Source organism: Tenrec ecaudatus, chromosome 7 (genome assembly GCF_050624435.1).
Source record: "Tenrec ecaudatus isolate mTenEca1 chromosome 7, mTenEca1.hap1, whole genome shotgun sequence".
In the NCBI taxonomy this organism is placed as follows: domain Eukaryota; kingdom Metazoa; phylum Chordata; class Mammalia; order Afrosoricida; family Tenrecidae; genus Tenrec; species Tenrec ecaudatus.
Window position 1 is genome coordinate 153,940,997 of NC_134536.1, and position 19,149 is coordinate 153,960,145.

Consider the following 19,149-nt stretch of genomic DNA (forward strand, 5'->3'; position numbering starts at 1 on the left):
CAAGTAGTAGGTCACATCAAAGTCACTGTCATCCAGTTGATTCAGACTCAGTGTATTAGTCTGCGTACTTTAGAGAAACAAATCCACAGAAACTTATATATAAGACAGAGTTTTATATAAAGGTTAAGGGCACATCAAGAAAACATCCCAACCCAATGTTGCTCAAGCTCACAAGTCCAACATTAACCCATATGTCCGGCACCAATCCACAAAGTCCTCCTCCATCTCACAAAACACACTCAATGATGCCGACTGCAGGAGGAAAGCTGATTCAGTGAATGTGTAAGCATCTCAGCGCTGACAGGGGTCTCCACAAGGCTGCTCCAGCATGCAGGGCTGCATTGGGGTAGGACCCTGTGGCTTCTCCTTGGGGATGTCTTGCAGGAAGTGAGCCTTGCAAGCTGAAGCTGGGAACTGCTAAGACAGCTGCACCCTGGTCTGACCATCACAAAGCAAGAGACCCAAGAACTAGAAAGGCGAGGCTCACTGAGCCATTTATCTCTCTGCCCTTCAATTAACCCCACATGTGTTTATCAGCCAGGTTGGCACAATAAACTACCTCACACAGCAATCCTATAGGGCAGAGTAGAATTGCCCCTGCGGGTTTCCGAGACTGTAAATCTTTATGGGAGGAGAAAGCCTCCTCTTTCTCCCAGAGAGCAGGTGGTGGCTTCAAACTGCTGATCTTGCAGTTAGCAGTCTAACAGGCAATCAAGTCCACCACCAGGGCTCCCTGAGATGGAAACTAAGAAACAAATTAAGGAAACCATAAAGCGTAGAAATGCACAAAACAGAGAAAAAGAAAGAAAATATCAGAGGATCAAAACACAAATCTTTGAAAACATCAGTAAAATGGACTGATCTCTAGTAACAATGGCAAAGAAAACGAGGACACAAAGAACCAGGGGGGCGGGTCAGGGTAGAGACCCCAAACCCATCTAAACAACAGACAACCCCTCACAGAAGGGTCACAAGGAAGGGATGAGTCAACCAGGGCACAGAATAGCACCGGTGAAACACACAATATTCCTCTGGTTCCTTGAGGCTTCCTCACCCCCTTCTACCATGACCCCTGTCCTGCCTTCCACTTTGGGCTAGACCGGAGCCTGTACATTAGTACAGATAAGAGCTCGAGATACACGGAATCCAGGTCAGATAAACCCCTCCGGAACAGAAATGGGAGTAGCGATACCAGGAGGGTAGGGAGAAGGTCGGGAAAGGAGGGGGGGAAGGTGGAATTGATCGCAATGATTATCATATAATCACACACACCACATACACTCTCCTCCTCGCCCCCGGGGGGCTGAACAACTGAACCCATAGGGAAGGGAGACAGCAGTTGGTTTCAGATATGAAAATAATAATTTATCATTTATCAAGTGGCCACGAGTGTGGGAGGAGGGGGGAAGAAGAGCTTATAAGGCCTCAAATAGAAAGTAAATATTTAAAAACATAATGATATGTACATTATAAAATAGGTGTACAAATATGCTTGATATAATTGATGTATGAATTGTTATAAGGGCTGTAAGAGCCCCCCAATAAAATGATCTTTAAAAACAAACAGAGTAGCAGTGACCTCTCAGCTCGCTACCACCTGGGAAGCTCCTCTCATAGCCCAGAACAGCTCAAGAACCATGAGACTATGAGACAGGTGGGCCAACCCCTGGGTCCCTAAACTCACCAAGGGAACAGAGGAACATTCATAACTCCATCTAGCCTACAGAGAGGACCAGTACATGCCTATCGTCCCACTCCTGGGGCAGTTGTGTGCTCTGAAGGTAATGGTGGGGGTACCGATGGATGACTGAATGGGGTGGGAGGCATTGTGCAGAGCGGACTGAGTTATACCAGGTTCCTCACATGCCCTTGGGCCCGGGATCATCAACACATGGAGGAGCAGAGTTACCGTTGTAGCCAGAACCTCTGGCAACCACAAATTCCATCTTCAGGGAGGGCGCCTTGATAAAAAGCAGCAGAGAGTTCTGGTTTGGGATTTGAGTGCTTACTGTATATACCTGTGTATACACCGAGATTTTCCAGCACATTTTTTAATGTAGTTTTTGTGGTAAAATCAGGTGTCTTGGATGACATTTGGGTGGGCTTATACTGGAATATATACGGTATTTGTCCTTCCTCCTCCTCCCCTATTTTTGGTTGTTTGACTAAAGCACTGGTGGACAGACACAGGGCAATAAGAGTGGAGTCATACACAATTTCCCACAAGCCTGGGTAGACTAGGGAGGTCACCAAATCCCACCCTGGCACCCTGGAAGCTGCCCTCCTCCTGTGGTGGGCCCATGACAAGTACACACTGTAACTGAGGAAGAGAAGGTAGCTGAGCTGAGTTGGTTCAGGTATGAGTGTACATAGTTTTTGTTTTGTATACGCTTTCCTATCACCTTGCAGAGTCAACTGTGTTGAGCTACCCAGACACTCCCACACCTTGACCAGCTAAAACAAGTAGGGAATGACTCCCACCCATTCCATTACCATGTGATCAGCAAAGAGAAATAAAAACAATCAAAAACACAATGTCTCCGAGACAAGAGTCAATTTCTACTCACAGAAAAAAAGCAAGGCAGAAATATACAAATGAAAAAATGCAAGTAGTCAAAGGTGCTTCACGGGCTTACTGCTAACACCCTATCAGCTTTCTTTTTCAAAGAAAAGGCATTTGAACTAGCAGAAAATTAAGAATAATAATTCTCAGGTACTTTCAACCAATAGAGAACACTAAGGAAAAAGCAGAAAAAGCTATAGAAGAACTCAGGAAAACATCACAAGGGCAGTCTGACAAAATAAACAAAATATTACAACCTTTAAAGAAATTCCAAATAGAAGTTCAGAAGCTAGACATAAAGATAATAGAATTAGACAGCATTTTTGAAAGAATAAAACAGTAAAACTGAAGAAATGGGAGGCATAGCTAGTGAACTTGAAGACAAATCTCTCCAATAACCACCCAAGAGAAAGATAATAAATAAAAATAGCATAACTGTAAGTTGTCGTGGGACCTACCTGTGGCTCCCATCTGCAGCACTTGCCACTCACTGAGGCACCTGCTTCACAGAAGTGACATGCCCCTGCCCAAAGCTCCTGCCCACTGTGCTGGCACTCACCGCAACCTGCTGCAACCGTGACCCCAGCTGCCACCACAATTGCAGCCTCTTTTTACGTCTTCAGGTCATGCCCCAAGGGCGTAGGGCAAAATAGCTGTTATTGCTCCCAGCCCCCTGCTGCACCTTCAGTTGAAGCAGCTGAAGGGACTGGAGCCTCTGCGCTGTCCTGCAACAGATGCTGCACCACCCACCGCGCTGTGCCTTCGTAGGCTTATCAGGATGCAATTCACATGAGCACAGCATGACTACCTGCCCATGCTTGCAGAGTGTTGCTCCCAAAGCCAAAAGCTCTGGCGAGCATGACACCATGGACTTGAGTTGGACTAAGCTAGGATGCCTTCTTTTATAAAATTACTTCTTGATATAAAAGTTCTTTCTTATGCATGGATGAATGTCAGTGGCTTTGTTTCTCTAGACCACCCAGCCTAACACACATGTTAGAGTCAAACTCTCTAATGTGGAGAAGGGAGAATCTTCAGAACAGCAAGGGGAAAAAGCACAGTCATCTACAAAGAGAAGCCACTAAGAATGCCTTTGGATGTCTCAGTAGAAACCACACAGCAAAGAAGGTAATGGAGTGATTTATGTAAAACTCTGAAAGGAAAAAGTTGCCAACCAAGAATCTTATATCCTATAAGATTATCACTCAATTTCAAAGAAGAAACAAATGTATTTCCAGACAAGGGAAAATTAAAGGAATTGGTAAAATCAAGACCAGCATTGCGAAAAACCTTATCTGGAAACCAAAAAACCCCAAACCATTATCTGGAACACTTTGAACAGATAAACAACAGCAGCAGCAGGCAAACCTGAAAGCAACATAGAGGTCAGCCCCACCCAGAAATAAATACAATGTAAACTGCCACCAAGCAACACAAGTAAAGGAAGAGAAAAATAAAATAAAAATGCAAACACAAACCAAAACAAAAAACCACAGCAAAATGGCAGCAACAAACCTGTATGTATCGTCAATGACATTTGTTCAGTAGTACTAAGCCCTCAGTGTAGACACTGTCTTCATAGGTTAACTGAGAAAAGAACCGCATCATGTTTATTGATGCAGAAAAAGAACTTGACAAAGCTCAATACCATACATGGTAAGAACTCTCAGAAAAAATAGGATCAGAGGTGAATTTCCTCAACAGGATAAAGAGTAGAGGGTAGTTTAGTCTCAATGTTTTCCTCCAGGATCAAAAACAAGGTAAACCTACTCTTAGTACTCTTATTCAAGACAGTGCTGAAATTTCTAGCAAATGCAATAAAGCAACAAAAAGGAAAGGAAAAGGAAAAAATTCAAAATTTCCCTACTTGCAGATGACATGACTGTTTACATAGAAAATCCCAAAGAATCTCCAAAATTTGGTGGGAGGAGGGTACAGTGGGGGAGCGGGGAGAGGGGCGTAGGGAAAGGGGAGACAATGTCAAAGAGTCCATGTAGATAAAAAAATGTTTGGAAATATTGTGGTAGCAAAAATACATTTCTGCTGGATGTGACTGAACTATGGAATGATATGAGATATGCATTAATTTCCAATTAATAATAATAAATATATATATATTTTAAAATTACTCCTATAACTAAAAGTGAGTCCAACAGGGTTATAAAATACAAGATTAACATAAAAAATAAACTGTATTTCTATATACTAGCAATGACTACATGGAAACCTAAATTAAAATTTTAATACTACTTATAATTGCTCCCTGTGCAGGAAAATAAATATAAACTAGTCTTGTGTGCTAAACACTGCACAACCTGATTAAAGAAATCAAAGAAGACCTAAACATATGGACAGACATATTGTATTCATGAAATAGAAGACTCAACATAGTACACAGGTGAATTTTCCTCAATTGATATACAGATTCAATGAAATTTTTGGCAAAATCCCAGGACAATTTTTTTGAAGATATAGACAAGATTTTTGTAAATTTCATATAGAAATACAAAGGAAGTAAAACAATTTTGAAAAAGAGGAGTAAGAGAAAATTGGCTACTCAATGTCAAGTCTTTGCATATTGATATCTTATTCATCAAGACTGGGGGTCAGGTACATAGACTAATGGGGGTGAAATGAAATCCCCAAAGAGACCCCATGTAAATATACTGAATTAATTTCTGACAAAGGAGAAAAAGCAATTCAATTGAATAAAGAAGAGTGCTGAAGTAATGACCTTTCATATGGAAAATAAAATTTTTAAAAACAATCTTAGAATGGATCACGATACAATATCAATTCTATCATTGCTATGAAAGAAAATCAAATATTTAATGCTGTGTCAGTGTTCTGTTAGCAATAAAGAATTTGCCATTATTCTCATAGGATAAAATTAATATGTGAATCATGGTCTTCAATTATATATATATTTTTAATTATCAGAAAATTTTGAGCCAGTCAGGATGCAGTGTAGCAACGACAAAACATACAACTTTCCCCTAGTTCCTCAATGCTTCCTCCTACTCCACCACCTGCCCCACTATCATAATCCCAATTCTACCATACGAATCTGGCTAGACCAGAGGATGTATACTGGTATAGATAGGAACTGGAAAGACAGGGAATCCCGGACAGATGATCCTTTAGGGACCAGTGGTGAGAGTGGCGATACTGGGAGGGTAGGTTGGAAAGGGGTAACCGATTATAAGGATCCACATATAACCTCCTTCCTGGGGAATGGACAACAGAAAAGTGGGTGAAGGGAGACGTAGGACAGTGTAAGATATGACAAAATAACAATAGTTTCTAAATTATCAAGGGTTTATGAGGGAGGGGGGAGCGGGGAGGGGATAAATGATGAGCTGATGCCAAGGGTTTATTCAAGTAGAAAGCAAATCGTTTGAGAATGATGATGGCAAAAAATGTACAGATATGCTTGGCACAATGGACGGATGCATGGCTTGTGATAACAGTTGTACGAGCCCCCAATAAAATGATTAAGTAAACTTTTTTTAAAAAGAAGAAGAAAACTTTGAGATCTAATCCAGACAAAATGTTCTTAAATTTGATATCAAAAGTGTGATTCATCACCAGAAAAGTTGATAAGCTGGGATTGATCAACATGAAAACGTTTTATACTGCAAAAGATTCTCTGAAGAGGATGAAAAGCAAGCTACATACTGGGATAAATAGTTGCAGTCTACAACAGAACATAACAAGAACACTTACAACTCGAGTATTAAACAATCCAATTAGAAATTAACCAAAGACATGAAGTAGCATATCAACAAAGGAGGTGACATAAACACATGAAAAGATGCTCAACATTATGAGACGTTAAAGAAGACTTAAAACTAGGTGAATCAGAATGATTAAATAAAAACAGTGACATCAAATACTGGCAAGGAGATAGAGAAATGTACATCATTCACAAATTGCTAGTGGAAATATAATTAGCTCAGCTACTCTGGGAGACAGACGGGCAGTTTTATTAAAAATAAAAACAAAAAAACCCAAGCCTCTATATATAGTTATCATATAGCCTCATTACTACATGGATCTCAGAGAAATGAAGACTCAGACTCACACAAAAAAACCTATACATTCAAGTCGCTTTATTCCGAATAGCCCCAGACAGGAAAGTAAGATGTTCTTCAATGTATGAATGGTTAAAACATCTGTTTATGGAATGCTTCTTAGTAATGATAAGAAAAAACTACGGATACATACAAGAAGATAAATCTCCATAGAATTATGGTGAGTGGGGAAAAGGCAATCCTTGAAAGTTCTGTATCATATGATTCTACTTACATAACATCTTTAAAGTGGCAAAACTATAGAATGGAGAACAGATTGGTAAGTGCCAGGAGTTAAGAAGAGGGTCTGGGGAAAGAGGTAGGTGTAGGTATAAAGGGTCAGCATGAAGGACTCTTGCAGTGATCGAATTCTTCTGAATCTGACTGCGTCAAGGCAATACCCTGGCAGTATTGATACTGTAGTTTTACAAGATGTAAAGATATGTAAGGAGTATATGGAATTTCTGTATATTATTTCCTTTTTTTAAAAAAAGCATTTTATTAGGGGCTCATACAACTCTTATCACAATCCATACATACATCAATTGTATAAAGCACATTGGTTCATTCATTGTCCTCAACATTCTCAAAACATTTGCTCTCTACCTAAGCCCCTCGCATCAGCTCATTTCTCCCCTCCCTCCCCACTCCCCCTACCCTTATGAACCCTTGATAATTTATAAACTATTATTATTTTGTCATATCTTACACTGTCTGACATCTCCCTTCACCCACTTTCCTGTTGTCCGTCCCCCATGGAGGAGGTTATATGTGGATCCTTGTAAACCATTGCCCCTTTCCACCCCACCCTCCCTCTACCCGCCCAGTATTGCCACTCTCACCACTGGTCCTGAAAGGATATCAACCCTGGTTTCCCTCTGTTTCCAGTTCCTATCTGTACCAGTGTACATCCTCTGGTCTAGCCAGATTTTTAAGGTAGAATTGGGATTATAATAGGCCGGTGAGGGTGGGGGAGTACGGGGAGGGGGGGGAAATAAGCATTTAGGAAATAGAGGGAAGTCATATGTTTATCATTGCTACACTGCACCCTGACTGGTTCCTCTCCTCCCCGCAACCCTTCCGTAGGAGGATGTCCAATTGCCTACAGATGGGCTTTGGGTATCCACTCTGCACTCCCACTCATTCACAATGATATGATTTTTTTTTTGTTCTTATGATGCCTGATACCTGATTCCTTCAACACCTTGTGATCACACAGGCTGTGGTGCTTCTTCCATGTGAGCTTTGTTTCTTCTGAGCTAGATGACCACTTCTTTACCTTCAAGCCTTTAAGACCCTAGTTGCTATATATTTTGATAGACGGGCACCATCAGCTTTCTTCACCACATTTCCTTATGCACCCATTTGTCTTCAGCGATTGTATCAGGGAGGTGAGCACACAATGATATGATTTTTTGTTCTTTGGTGCCTGATAATTAATCCCTTTGGCACCTGGTGATCAGGCAGGCTGGTGTGCTTCTTCCATGTGGACTTTCTTGCTTCTGAGCTATACGGCCGCTTGTTTACCTTCAAGCCTTTAAGACTGTAGACCCTATATCCTTTGATAGCCAGGCACCATCAGCTTTCTTCACCACATTTGCTTATGTACCAGCTTTGTCTTCAGCGATTGTGTAGGGAAGGTGAACATCATGGAATGCCAAAGAACAAAGTATTCTTGCATTGAGGGAGTATTTGAGTGGAGGCCCAATGTCCATCTGCTACTTTACTAAACCTATAAATATGTGCACATATATCTATTTCCACATCCTCATAAACATATTTACATATGTGCATGCCTGTAAATTCCCTTTACCTCCTAGCTCTTTTGTCTATTTCCTTTTACTTTCCTCTTGTCCCACTATCATATTCAGCCTTCATTTGGGTTTTAGTAATTCCTATTGGTTAAATTACCCTTGGTCACGCCCTACCAGGCCTCCTACACCCTCCTCACCACCGATGCGGACGATCACTTGTTGCTCCCTTGTGCCTGGATTTGTTAATACTACTTCCTTTCCCCCACCTCCCCCTCTCCCATGTCCCCCCCAGAACTGTTGGTCCCGTTTTCTCCTCCAGATTGTTCATCCACCCTATTAAATTTACACAGACCTGCAGAGATAATAACATGCACAAAAACAAGACAGAGCAAAATCAAGCAACAAAGCAAAACAACAACAAGCCAATGACAAAAAACAACACAACAAGAAAGAAAAGCTTGTAAAATATTTAAAAATAGAATAAAATGCAACCTGTTGGGGAGACATTTGCAAAAAAAAAGAAAAAAGAAAGAAAAGCTTATAGTTAGTTCAAAGACTGTTGGCCTTTAGAGGTGTTTTCTAGTGGAATTTGTTGGGGCATCAAGCCCTTGCCCCAAAGTCTATTTTGGGGATCAGATCGGGTGCAATTCCCACACTGTGTCTCTAGTGTTGTCCCCTGTAGGGCTATGTGTCAGTGAGCGATGTGCTGTGTCACAGTGGGGCCAGCCATATGGTCTTCTCTGTGAATTGGCTGCTCTCACGGGAATATCGTCCTCAAGGTTTGGTGGGCCAGGATGTGCTCCACTCTCTTCCTCCCCCTTTATTTGCTCCCATTTTCTCTGATCAGACATGTCCCTTTCCAGGAGCTGCAGATTCATTGCTGTCCTCTGAAATAAATTGTTCTTGGGGGAGGGGCAGGTGTCCACATAGTTGGAATTGGGGCCAACCCCTCAGACCCCTCAGATTATTTCTTATAACCCAAAAAACCAAACTCACTCCCATGCAGTCAATGCTGACTCATCACAACTCCTTGTGGGTTTCCGAGACCCTGTTTACAGGAGTAAAAAGCCCGGTCTCTCCCTGGAGGAGCTGCTGGTGGTATTGAACTGCTGACCATGTGGATCGCAGTTCAACTCATAACCACTATGCCATGAGAGCTCCAGAATTATAGATATAAAGAAAAGCTTTATTTGACTCTGCAGTTGTTGCCAAAGCGAGGCTTTAATTTTAGAAAGTGGAAATGACATGACTAATGTGAAGACATTAGATTAAGCTTGGGTGCATAATAAGAAAACATGTTACTAAATAAAGGTATTCCTGGAATTCATTATTGCTCTAATTTCGTTTTCTCAAAGTAGAAAGGTGGGGTCAAAACACCTTAGTGTCTTCCTATCTTTCCTTCTTTACTCTGCAAGCTCTTCAATATCGTAGGTGATACATGGACATGAAGAAGGGCAATCCTACTGCAAACATTCTTATTCCTTTAACTACAGGTCCAATCTAACTACTACTAGAGATGCTAGATACACAAGGGGAAATAAAATAAAAGGTGGTGGAAAAACAAGAGAGTCCATTCAGACAAATGTGCAGAAACTGGCCCATTTGTTTAGCTTTCATTATTTCGGAAGGAATGGCATCTTTCCATTGCCGGAAGTATTTGCAGCCATGATTAAAATGAAATTCCGTGTTCTGAAGGTGCAAATCAAGTTTGTGGCATCCGAGTAGGAAAATCACACCCAGACAGCATCCTACACAGCTGAAATTGATGCTCTTACCAGCAAATGTTGGCCGAACCTCTGGGTTTCCTGCCCAGCACTGCTTCATAAGGGTAATAATCTCCTTTGGGCAGTACTCAATGATGTCTTCCACCTTTGGCCGGTTCCCAGATGTGATACAGATTATCAACTGCTGTTCACAGATTGCATCTGTAAGGCAAAGAGGAACTTACAATGAGACTTTCTGTTGGTCCTGCTCCTCTTTCAGGCAGTAAGGTGACAGAATTTGGACAACGTTCCAGACTCATTCAGGAAAGGGAGAATGGATTTTTGACGAGAAGCTCATATGAGGGGGGGACCCAAAATAACCAGAATTTTTGTACCCAAAGCTATGTGTTTTTTTAAAATCTTTTTTTACAAAACAACCTTATCCCCATCAAAAATACACTCCATTACACTTAACACATTTGGCAAACCTGCAACTCCATTCTTGGAAACATTTTCAAACCCATTTCTTTCGATGGCTGTTAGCACCTCCCTCATTTTTTTCTTCACCTCTTCTACATCGTCAAATTGCTGTCCCTTCGCGTCCCTCTTTATTCGCAGAAACAAAAAGTCACATGGAGCGAGGTCAGGTGCCTGGGGCAAGAGCATGCTGTTATGCAATCTTTTGAGAACCTCTAAATAGAAAGCTTGATTACCAGTCTGATCTGGTGGAACGAACTCCAAATGCACTATGTGTTGACATTTTTGTTCGTTCAGGTAGTTGATGGGCATCCAGAAGATTTGTCATCAATTGATATTTCAACTTTTTTGAAATGAGAAAACCACTTGTACACTTGAGTTTTTCCCATAGCACTGTCCTGTAAGCTGTGTTCAACATCACAATAGTTTCTGCAGTATTTTTCCAAAGCAGGAAACAAAATGTCACAGATGCACGCTGTTCTCGGCTATCACACAAAAAAAGTCCAAGTGAAACAGATTTTATGAAAAAATTCACTGGGACCAGAGAGAACCTTCCTAGGCGACACCACTGGGTGCACTAACTCAAAGTGCATTCATTGCTCAATGGTCACCTAGAGAGAAAAATGTGCACTATGAACGCTCTGCCCAGCACAATTCCATTGTTGTTTGTTTGTTTGGGGAGGGGGGTGGTACCCCCTTGTACATTGCTAATACTTATGGACGTGTCACAGTATTTGGGGGAAAAATCACTAAAATGAATAACTGAAATGAATAAAAGTATAAAGCTCCTAACTTGTAGTAACGAAGGTGTGAGTTCTCCAAAGTGGAAATAAGCAAACTTTCCAGTCCAGGGAGAGTTCTGGATATATACAGCAACCTCTCTAACCTGGATTAACGGAGTGATCAAAGCTTTTATTGTGAAGCCCAGCGACTAAACTGGTATTAGTCATCCACTGAACACAGATGTACTGAGTACCTTCTGGGTTTCGGACACTGTATAGTCAGAGGGGGTCCCAGCCTTTGTGTAGCTTATAGGGCAGTGGATGAGATAGACATTAAATCCAGGAACAATTGTAAATATTAACTGATTTCATTAGAGGTCATTATTTCGTGTAGCAATGATGATCAAGACCCAAATCCCACTCCTCTACGAATAGCTTACTTTCATATGGCTCCTTATTGGCAAAAATTGCCCACAGTACTATTGCAAAGCTGTATACATCTGATTTCTCCGTGGGCTTTACGTTGACGTCGGTCAGATGCTCAGGAGCCATGTAGCAGAGCGTGCCCCCACTGTTCTTGGAGGCACGGTCCCTTTTCCTCTGCTCATTATGTTCCTCTTTAGTCAGCTTACTCCACATTTTAAAGGAAGCGACACCTAAATCAGCTATCTGCAAGAGACCAAAACAAAAGGATCGTTCTGCGAAGGTTATCAGCAAACCAGATTTGGTTTTCCATTTTGGAGTTTATCCACTACACGTGACGGCCAATACAGCTCTAAGCAATAGTTGTTCTGGGGAGGTTTAAAACTGTTACTTCCATTTTAAATGTGAGATGATTGCGGCGAATCAAAACCTTTGTGTTTTCCAAGGCATCTGGGAAATCTGCCCCTCCCACTAAAATGTTCAAATGAAATTCTAGTATCTTAATTCTTGGCAAATAAGAGCAGAGAATTTGCTAGGACAGGAGCAGAGAAATAAAGACATATCCGACATGAACGATTAACAATAAAATATATGCTCTGGAATTCCTCACTTACTCTACGTTATCAATTACTCCTCCTAAACTCACAGTCAACAAGTGGAATCTAACTCATAACGCTGCTGGTGGACTGCCCCATTTGGGGTTCCGAGGCTGTACATCTTCATGGGAGCAGAAAGCCTGGTCATTCTCCCATGGCACAGCTGGTGGTGTTGAATGGACTGTGTGGTTAGACCAGTATTCCACCTGGACCCCTTAACTACTCATGGGGCCAGGAAAGATGAGCATCATCCCCTGAGTATAGCTCCTATTAGCATAGCAGATGGTGACTGGGTACTGAACCTTCTCTTTTCCCAAGTGATGTCCAGAGGCCCAAGGATGAGTTTCCAAGTATTCCAAAGACGCGAGGAGGAGGAGGACAGTGGTGCTACTGGTTTTGAGCTGACAGCCTCAACCTATGAGAAGATAGGACAGGGAGAAGGAGGAAAGCGTAAAAAAAGCATAAAGAAAAACACCTACAGCATTTAAGATACAAGCAGGGAGATGGCTGGGCAAAAGGGCAGAAAAACAGTTCAAAAGAAATCAAAGGTGACAGTATCACCTAAGGGTTCATGCAAGCATTTGGGGTGATGAATTCTGGCATGTGACTATCTAAAAATCTTGCCCTTAATTTACTCCAGAACATAAAAGTTATTCCTATAAAGAAAGCACGTCCCTTTAAAGCAGTGCTTCTCACCCTTCCTAATGCCGTGACCCTTAAAATAAATAGTTCCTCATGTGGTGGTGACCCCCCCAACCATAATATTATTTTCCTTGCTACTTCATCACTGCCATTTTGCTACTGCTAGGAATCGGGCGACCCCGTGAGCACAGGTTGAGAACTGCTGCTTTACAGACACAAGGAGAGAAATCCCTCCAAGATTAGAGGCTGAATTCTAGCACAGGAGGACATCCATGGAAACGGCTACTGAGCCCTTTAAAAAAAAACAAAAGTTAGAGTGGAGACCCAAGGCCCAAGTGTCGGCCACTGGAGATCCCCTCCTAGAGGGGTTTAGGAGAGGAGATGGGTCAGTCAGGGTGTGATGTAGTACCGATGAAGAACACAGCTTTCCCCCAGATCCTGGATGCTTCCTCCCCCCAACTACCATGATCCAAATTCTACCTTGCAGGACTGGATAGGGCAGAGGTTGTACACTGGTGCATATGGGAGCTGGAGGCACAGGGAATCCAGGGTGGACGATACCTTCAGGACCAGGGGTGTGAGGGGCAATGCTGGGAGGGGGGGGTGGAAAGGGGGAACTGATTACAAGGATCCACATGTGACCTCCTCCCTGGGAGATGGACAGCAGAGAAGAGGGGGAAGGGAGACTCCGGATAGGGCAAGATATGACAAAACAACGATGTATAAATTACCAAGGGCATATGAGGGAGGGGGGAATGGGGAGGGAGGGGGGGGAAAAAAAGAGGACCTGATGCAAGGGGCTTAAGTGGAGAGCAAATGCCTTGAGAATGATTGGGGCAGGGAATGTATGGATGTGCTTTATACAATTGATGTATGTATATGTATGGATTGTGGTAAGAGTTGTATGAGTCCCTAATAAAATGTAAAAGAAGAAAAGAGAAAAAAATGATTAGGGCAAAGACTGTACAGATGTGCTTTATACAATTGATGTATGTATATGCATGAACTGTGAAAAGAATTGTATGAGCCCCAATAAATTGTTAAAATTAAAAAAAAAAGAAAGAAAATGATTAGGGCAAAGAATGTACAGATGTGCTTTATACAATTGATGTATGTATATGTATGGATTGTGATAAGAGTTGTATGAGCCCCTAATAAAACGTTAAAAAAAAAAAAGATTAGAGGCTGAATTCTAGCACAGGAGGACATCCATGGAAACGGCTACTGAGCCCTTTAAAAAAAAAACAAAAGTTAGAGTGGAGACCCAAGGCCCAAGTGTCGGCCACTGGAGATCCCCTCCTAGAGGGGTTTAGGAGAGGAGATGGGTCAGTCAGGGTGTGATGTAGTACCGATGAAGAACACAGCTTTCCCCCAGATCCTGGATGCTTCCTCCTCCCAACTACCATGATCCAAATTCTACCTTGCAGGACTGGATAGGGCAGAGGTTGTACACTGGTGCATATGGGAGCTGGAGGCACAGGGAATCCAGGGTGGACGATACCTTCAGGACCAGGGGTGTGAGGGGCAATGCTGGGAGGGGGGGGTGGAAAGGGGGAACTGATTACAAGGATCCACATGTGACCTCCTCCCTGGGAGATGGACAGCAGAGAAGAGGGGGAAGGGAGACTCCGGATAGGGCAAGATATGACAAAATAACAATCTATAAATTATCAAGGGCTCGTGAGGGAGGGGAAAGCGGGGAGGGAGGGAAAAAAAAGAGGACCTGATGCAAAGGGCTTAAGTGGAGAGCAAATGCTTTGAAAATGATTAGGGCAAAGAATGTACGGATGTGCTTTATACAATTGATGTATGTATATGTGTGGATTGTGATAAGAGTTGTATGAGCCCCTAATAAAATGTTTATAAATAAATAAATAAAAAGTTTGACATAGGATACAATTTAATCAGTCGATCTTTAAGAAGAGTTGTGCAGTCATCCCCATGATCCGTTTGGGAGCATTTCCCTCTCATGTCTGTCATTGTTCGCTCACCATTTCCCCCAACTCACGCTACAGCACTCCTTGCTGTGTTAGGTGCATTGAGTTGGTTCTGATTCACAGCAACGCTGCGTACAATTGAACAAAACACTCCCTTCCTGCACCAGCCTACCCTCTCAATTATGTTGGAGCCCACTGGTGCAGCCCATGTCAAGCCCCCTTGCCTAGGGCTTTCCTCTTTTGCTGCCCCTCTACTTTTTGTTGTTGTTGTACTTAGTTCAAGGCTCGTTTGTTGGCCCTTAGGAGTGTTTTCCAGTCCAGTCTGTTGGGGCACCACGCCCTGGCCCCAAAGTCCACTTTCAGCATTCCCTGGGGACCTTGACTCTCCATTCCCTTGCTGTTCCGCTGCACTCCCCCAGTGCTTTGCCTCAGTGTGGGATCAGGTCAGGTGAAATTCCCACATTGTGTCTCCGGTGCTGTCCCCTGTATCGCCCTTATTCACACTGAGGGGCATCATGTCTCATAGTGGGGCCAGCCATGTTGTTCTCTCTGTGGACTGGCTGCTCTACTCAGGAACATCATCATCACAGCCTGGTGGGCCAGGCTGTGCTCCACTCTCTCCTCCTGCCCCTTCATCTGCTCCCGTGTGCTCTGATCAGATATGTCCCTCTCCCGGAGCTGCAGAATCAATGTCGTCCTTTGAAACAAATTCTTCTCGGGGGAGGGGCAGGAATCCACTTAATTTTTGGTGCTGGGGCCAGCCTCCCAGCCCTCTCCACTGGTCCCCTCCTCCACGCCGGGATGTGCTGCCCCTCTACTTTAACAGCATGATGTCCTCCTTCTTCCAGGGCTCAGTCTGTTCTGACACGTCAAAGTATGGGACAAAAGTCTTGCCATCCTTGCCTCTAAAGAGCATTCCGACAGTACTCCTTCCCAGACAGATTTGTTGGTTTTGTGGCAGTCCACGGTTCTTTCAACGTTCTTCGCCAGGACCATCCTTCAAACGCATCGATGCTGCAGTGGATTCGGGCAGGTGTTTCTTTTCACTTTGAGTCGTGCCCCATCAGCAAATGTAGACCAAAGGCGTTGCTCCCACGGGCTTTACTTCATCCATGTTATTATGGTCAACTTTAGTTTCACAAGATCTTCTTCAGTCGCATTCATCCGGCCTTCAGGAGTTGACAGTGTTTTGAAGTTATGCCGAAGGTTTTCAGCGGCTACATCCTTCTAAGTGGACCGCCAATTCCTTCTTCATAATCTGCCCGTAGTCTGGAAGCTCTGCTGAAACCTGTTGGCTTCGGATGACCCTGCTGACCGTTCAGATATCACTGACATAGCTTCCAGCATCACGGCAACCTAAAAGCCACCATAGTACGCCCACCTGTCGGACAAGTGGTGGCCTATGTCCCTGGATAATTATTAATCCAGTTACTGTCTCTGTAGATTTACCTATCCTGAATTTCGTATAGAGAAAATCACACAAAACACAAATAGGAAGCCAGCAAACAAATGAAAACTAACCACAGCGACCAAACAAAGCAGGGGAAAAGTTCAATGGAGAAGAAAGCAGAAAATGTTAAAACCTGAAACTTTGTTTGTTTATTTATTTATTCATTTATTTTAAAGCCTGAAACTTTAAAAATGTGTGAAAAGAGAGATCAAATGATAAGGTAGTACATTTTTCTTATAAATCATTTTATTGGGGCTCATACAACTCTTATCACAATCCATACATACATCAATTGAGTAAAGCACCCTTATACAGTCAGTGCCCTCATCATTCTCAAAATTCGCCTTTCACTTGAGTTAAGGTATTAATTTTAACCTCACACTACAACTGCCCCATCACTGACCTTACAATGCTTTCTGTCTGACAGCACTGGACTAGGCTCAGAGAAGATTTACTAGAAGCGTTACTCCATGTGGGGACCCTGAAAATAGACCTCGGGCTTCCACTGTCACTCATGGTATTCTGCAAACCAGGTGCTCAGAATTTACTCTTTCATGTTGCTTCCCTTTCAGATTGTTGAGCCACACTCACAGGACCAAACCCAGTTGAATGTAATGCTACGCACAGTTAAATCTTAAACTCGAGTGAACAAAAGAAAAATCTCTGCCTGGTTCCCTTTCCTACAACAGAACTAAATACTTTCAATCACACAAAGACAAAAAGGAAGCAAGCAAACAAATGAAAACCAACAACGGTGACAAAACAAAACAGAGAAAAACTGCAAAAACACCAGTTAACTGCTTTCAAAACGAAGTTGACTTCAAACTACACCTGTAAGTAAGCAAATGAAAATTTTAAATGGACTAACTCACTCACTCACCCTTCCACTAACTCCCTAACTCACTCTCTCTCTCACTCACTCACTAACTCACTCTCTCACTCACTCACTCACTCTCACTCTATCACTCACTCTCACTAACTCACTCACCCTCCCACTAGCTCCCTAACTCACTCACTCACTCTCATTCGCTCACTCATTCTCTCACTCACTCTCACTCTCTCACTAACTCACTCACAAAAAAAAGAAAAAAAAAATTTTTTAATGTAGTCAAATTTCAAAGCCGAGGGGTTTTTTGGGGGGTTTCAAAATGGCCACTGTTCTCTCAAGAATGTTGTCCCTGTTGTTATTCAGTGCCATCAAATCAGTTCCGACCCATAGCAACCTAATCCTCGGGTGAACAAAACTGCCTGGTCCTGAGCCATCCTCAGGCCTATGCGCAAGCAAGCCGTTACAGCTACTGTGTCGATCCATCTACTCGCGAGCCTTCCTCTTTTTCACTGACCCTCTACCAACATGATGCCCTTCTCCAGGGACTGGTCTCTCCTTGAAAACATGGTCAAAGTTTTACAACAAAGTCTCCCCATCCTTGCCTCTAAGGAGCACTCTGATCTTACTTGTCTCAAGATATATTGATTTGTTCTTTTAGTAGTCCGTGGTACTTTCAATATTCTTTGCCAACACCCAAATCCACATGTATTGATTCTTCTCCGGTCTTCCTTATTCAGTGTGCAACTCACACATGGGTACGAGACAGCTGAAAATACCATGGCTTGAGTCAGGGACACCATAGTCCTCAAAATATAATCCTTGCTTTTCAATAGTCAAAAGAGGTCTTGTGCAACAGATTTACCCAATGTTAACACGTCATTTGATCTTTTTACTGCTGGTTCCAAGAGCATTGATTGTGGATCCAAGCACGAAAAAAAAAATCCTTGACAATTTCAACATTTACACTTTCAGCCAGCAAGCCTGTGTCATCTGTATATCGCAGATGGATATATATGTCATCTGTATATCCTCCAATTCTGATGCCACATTCTTCTTCTTACATGCTAGTTTCTATGATGATTTGCTCGGCATACAGATTGAGTAAGTATGTTGAGAGAATACAACCCTGTCACACACCCTTCCTGATTTTAAACCGTGCAGTATTCTCTTGTTCCAGTCACACAACTGCCTCGTGATCAATGTATAAGTTCTGTGTGAACACAATCAAGTGTTCTGGAATTCCCATTCTTCTCAAGGCTATCCACAGTTTGTTATGATCCACACAGCTGAATACCTTGACACAGTTAATAAAACACATGCCAACATCTTTCTGCTATTGTTAGGTGGCTAGCATAGGGACTGGGGCGTCCATTACGCATGCCCAGAGGTTCGAGCTTCCAGCCAGGAAGGGGCGGTACACCTAGGTGGGCGTTACACCTGGATTGGCCCATCTAAGCCAGGTGAATTTGATTCAGCCAATGGGGTCAACCAGTATTGTCGACCACGCCTCTCAACTGGGCCCCTGAAAAGTCCAGAGGTTTTGCTCTGGCACTCTCTCTCTCTCTTCCAACGGCTGCTACAGGGCGTAGCACAGCCAGGCTGTGGTCCAGAGAGGCCAGGTCACAGTCCTGTAACTGTGCCCACGGACTCTGGCTTTCTGTTCCATTTACTGTAGAACCTAAAACTGCTCCAATTCTCTATGAACTCACTTGGATCACAAACCAAGCTTCAGCGTGAATTCTTTCTCGTAAGGAGCCAAGGGCCGAGGTACATCTCTCCCCTGAGAGATTTAACAGTATTCTCTGCTTTGAGCTAAGATCCATCTGACGGCAGCAATGATATCTCTTGTTCTTTCTTTTCTGCATCGGGCCTGAACCTTCCTGGCAGAACCTGTCAATGTATTGCTGTAACCGCTGTTAAGATGATCTTTAGCAAAATCTTACTTGTGATATCAGTGATACTGTTCTATAATTTGAGCAT

General features: G+C 42.9%; 1 protein-coding gene across 2 annotated transcripts in view; it reads right to left on the minus strand.

Moving 5' to 3' along the window:
• Positions 1–19,149, minus strand: part of RIPK1 (receptor interacting serine/threonine kinase 1) — a 76,286-nt gene that overhangs the window by 29,187 nt on the left and 27,950 nt on the right. For both annotated transcript variants that reach the window (XM_075555268.1, XM_075555266.1), the window contains exons 6-7: positions 11,733–11,961; positions 10,166–10,315 (exon numbers count right to left, since the gene is read on the minus strand). In XM_075555268.1, coding sequence (XP_075411383.1) covers positions 10,166–10,315; positions 11,733–11,961 — 379 coding nt within the window. The remainder of the gene's footprint in view (positions 1–10,165; positions 10,316–11,732; positions 11,962–19,149) is intronic.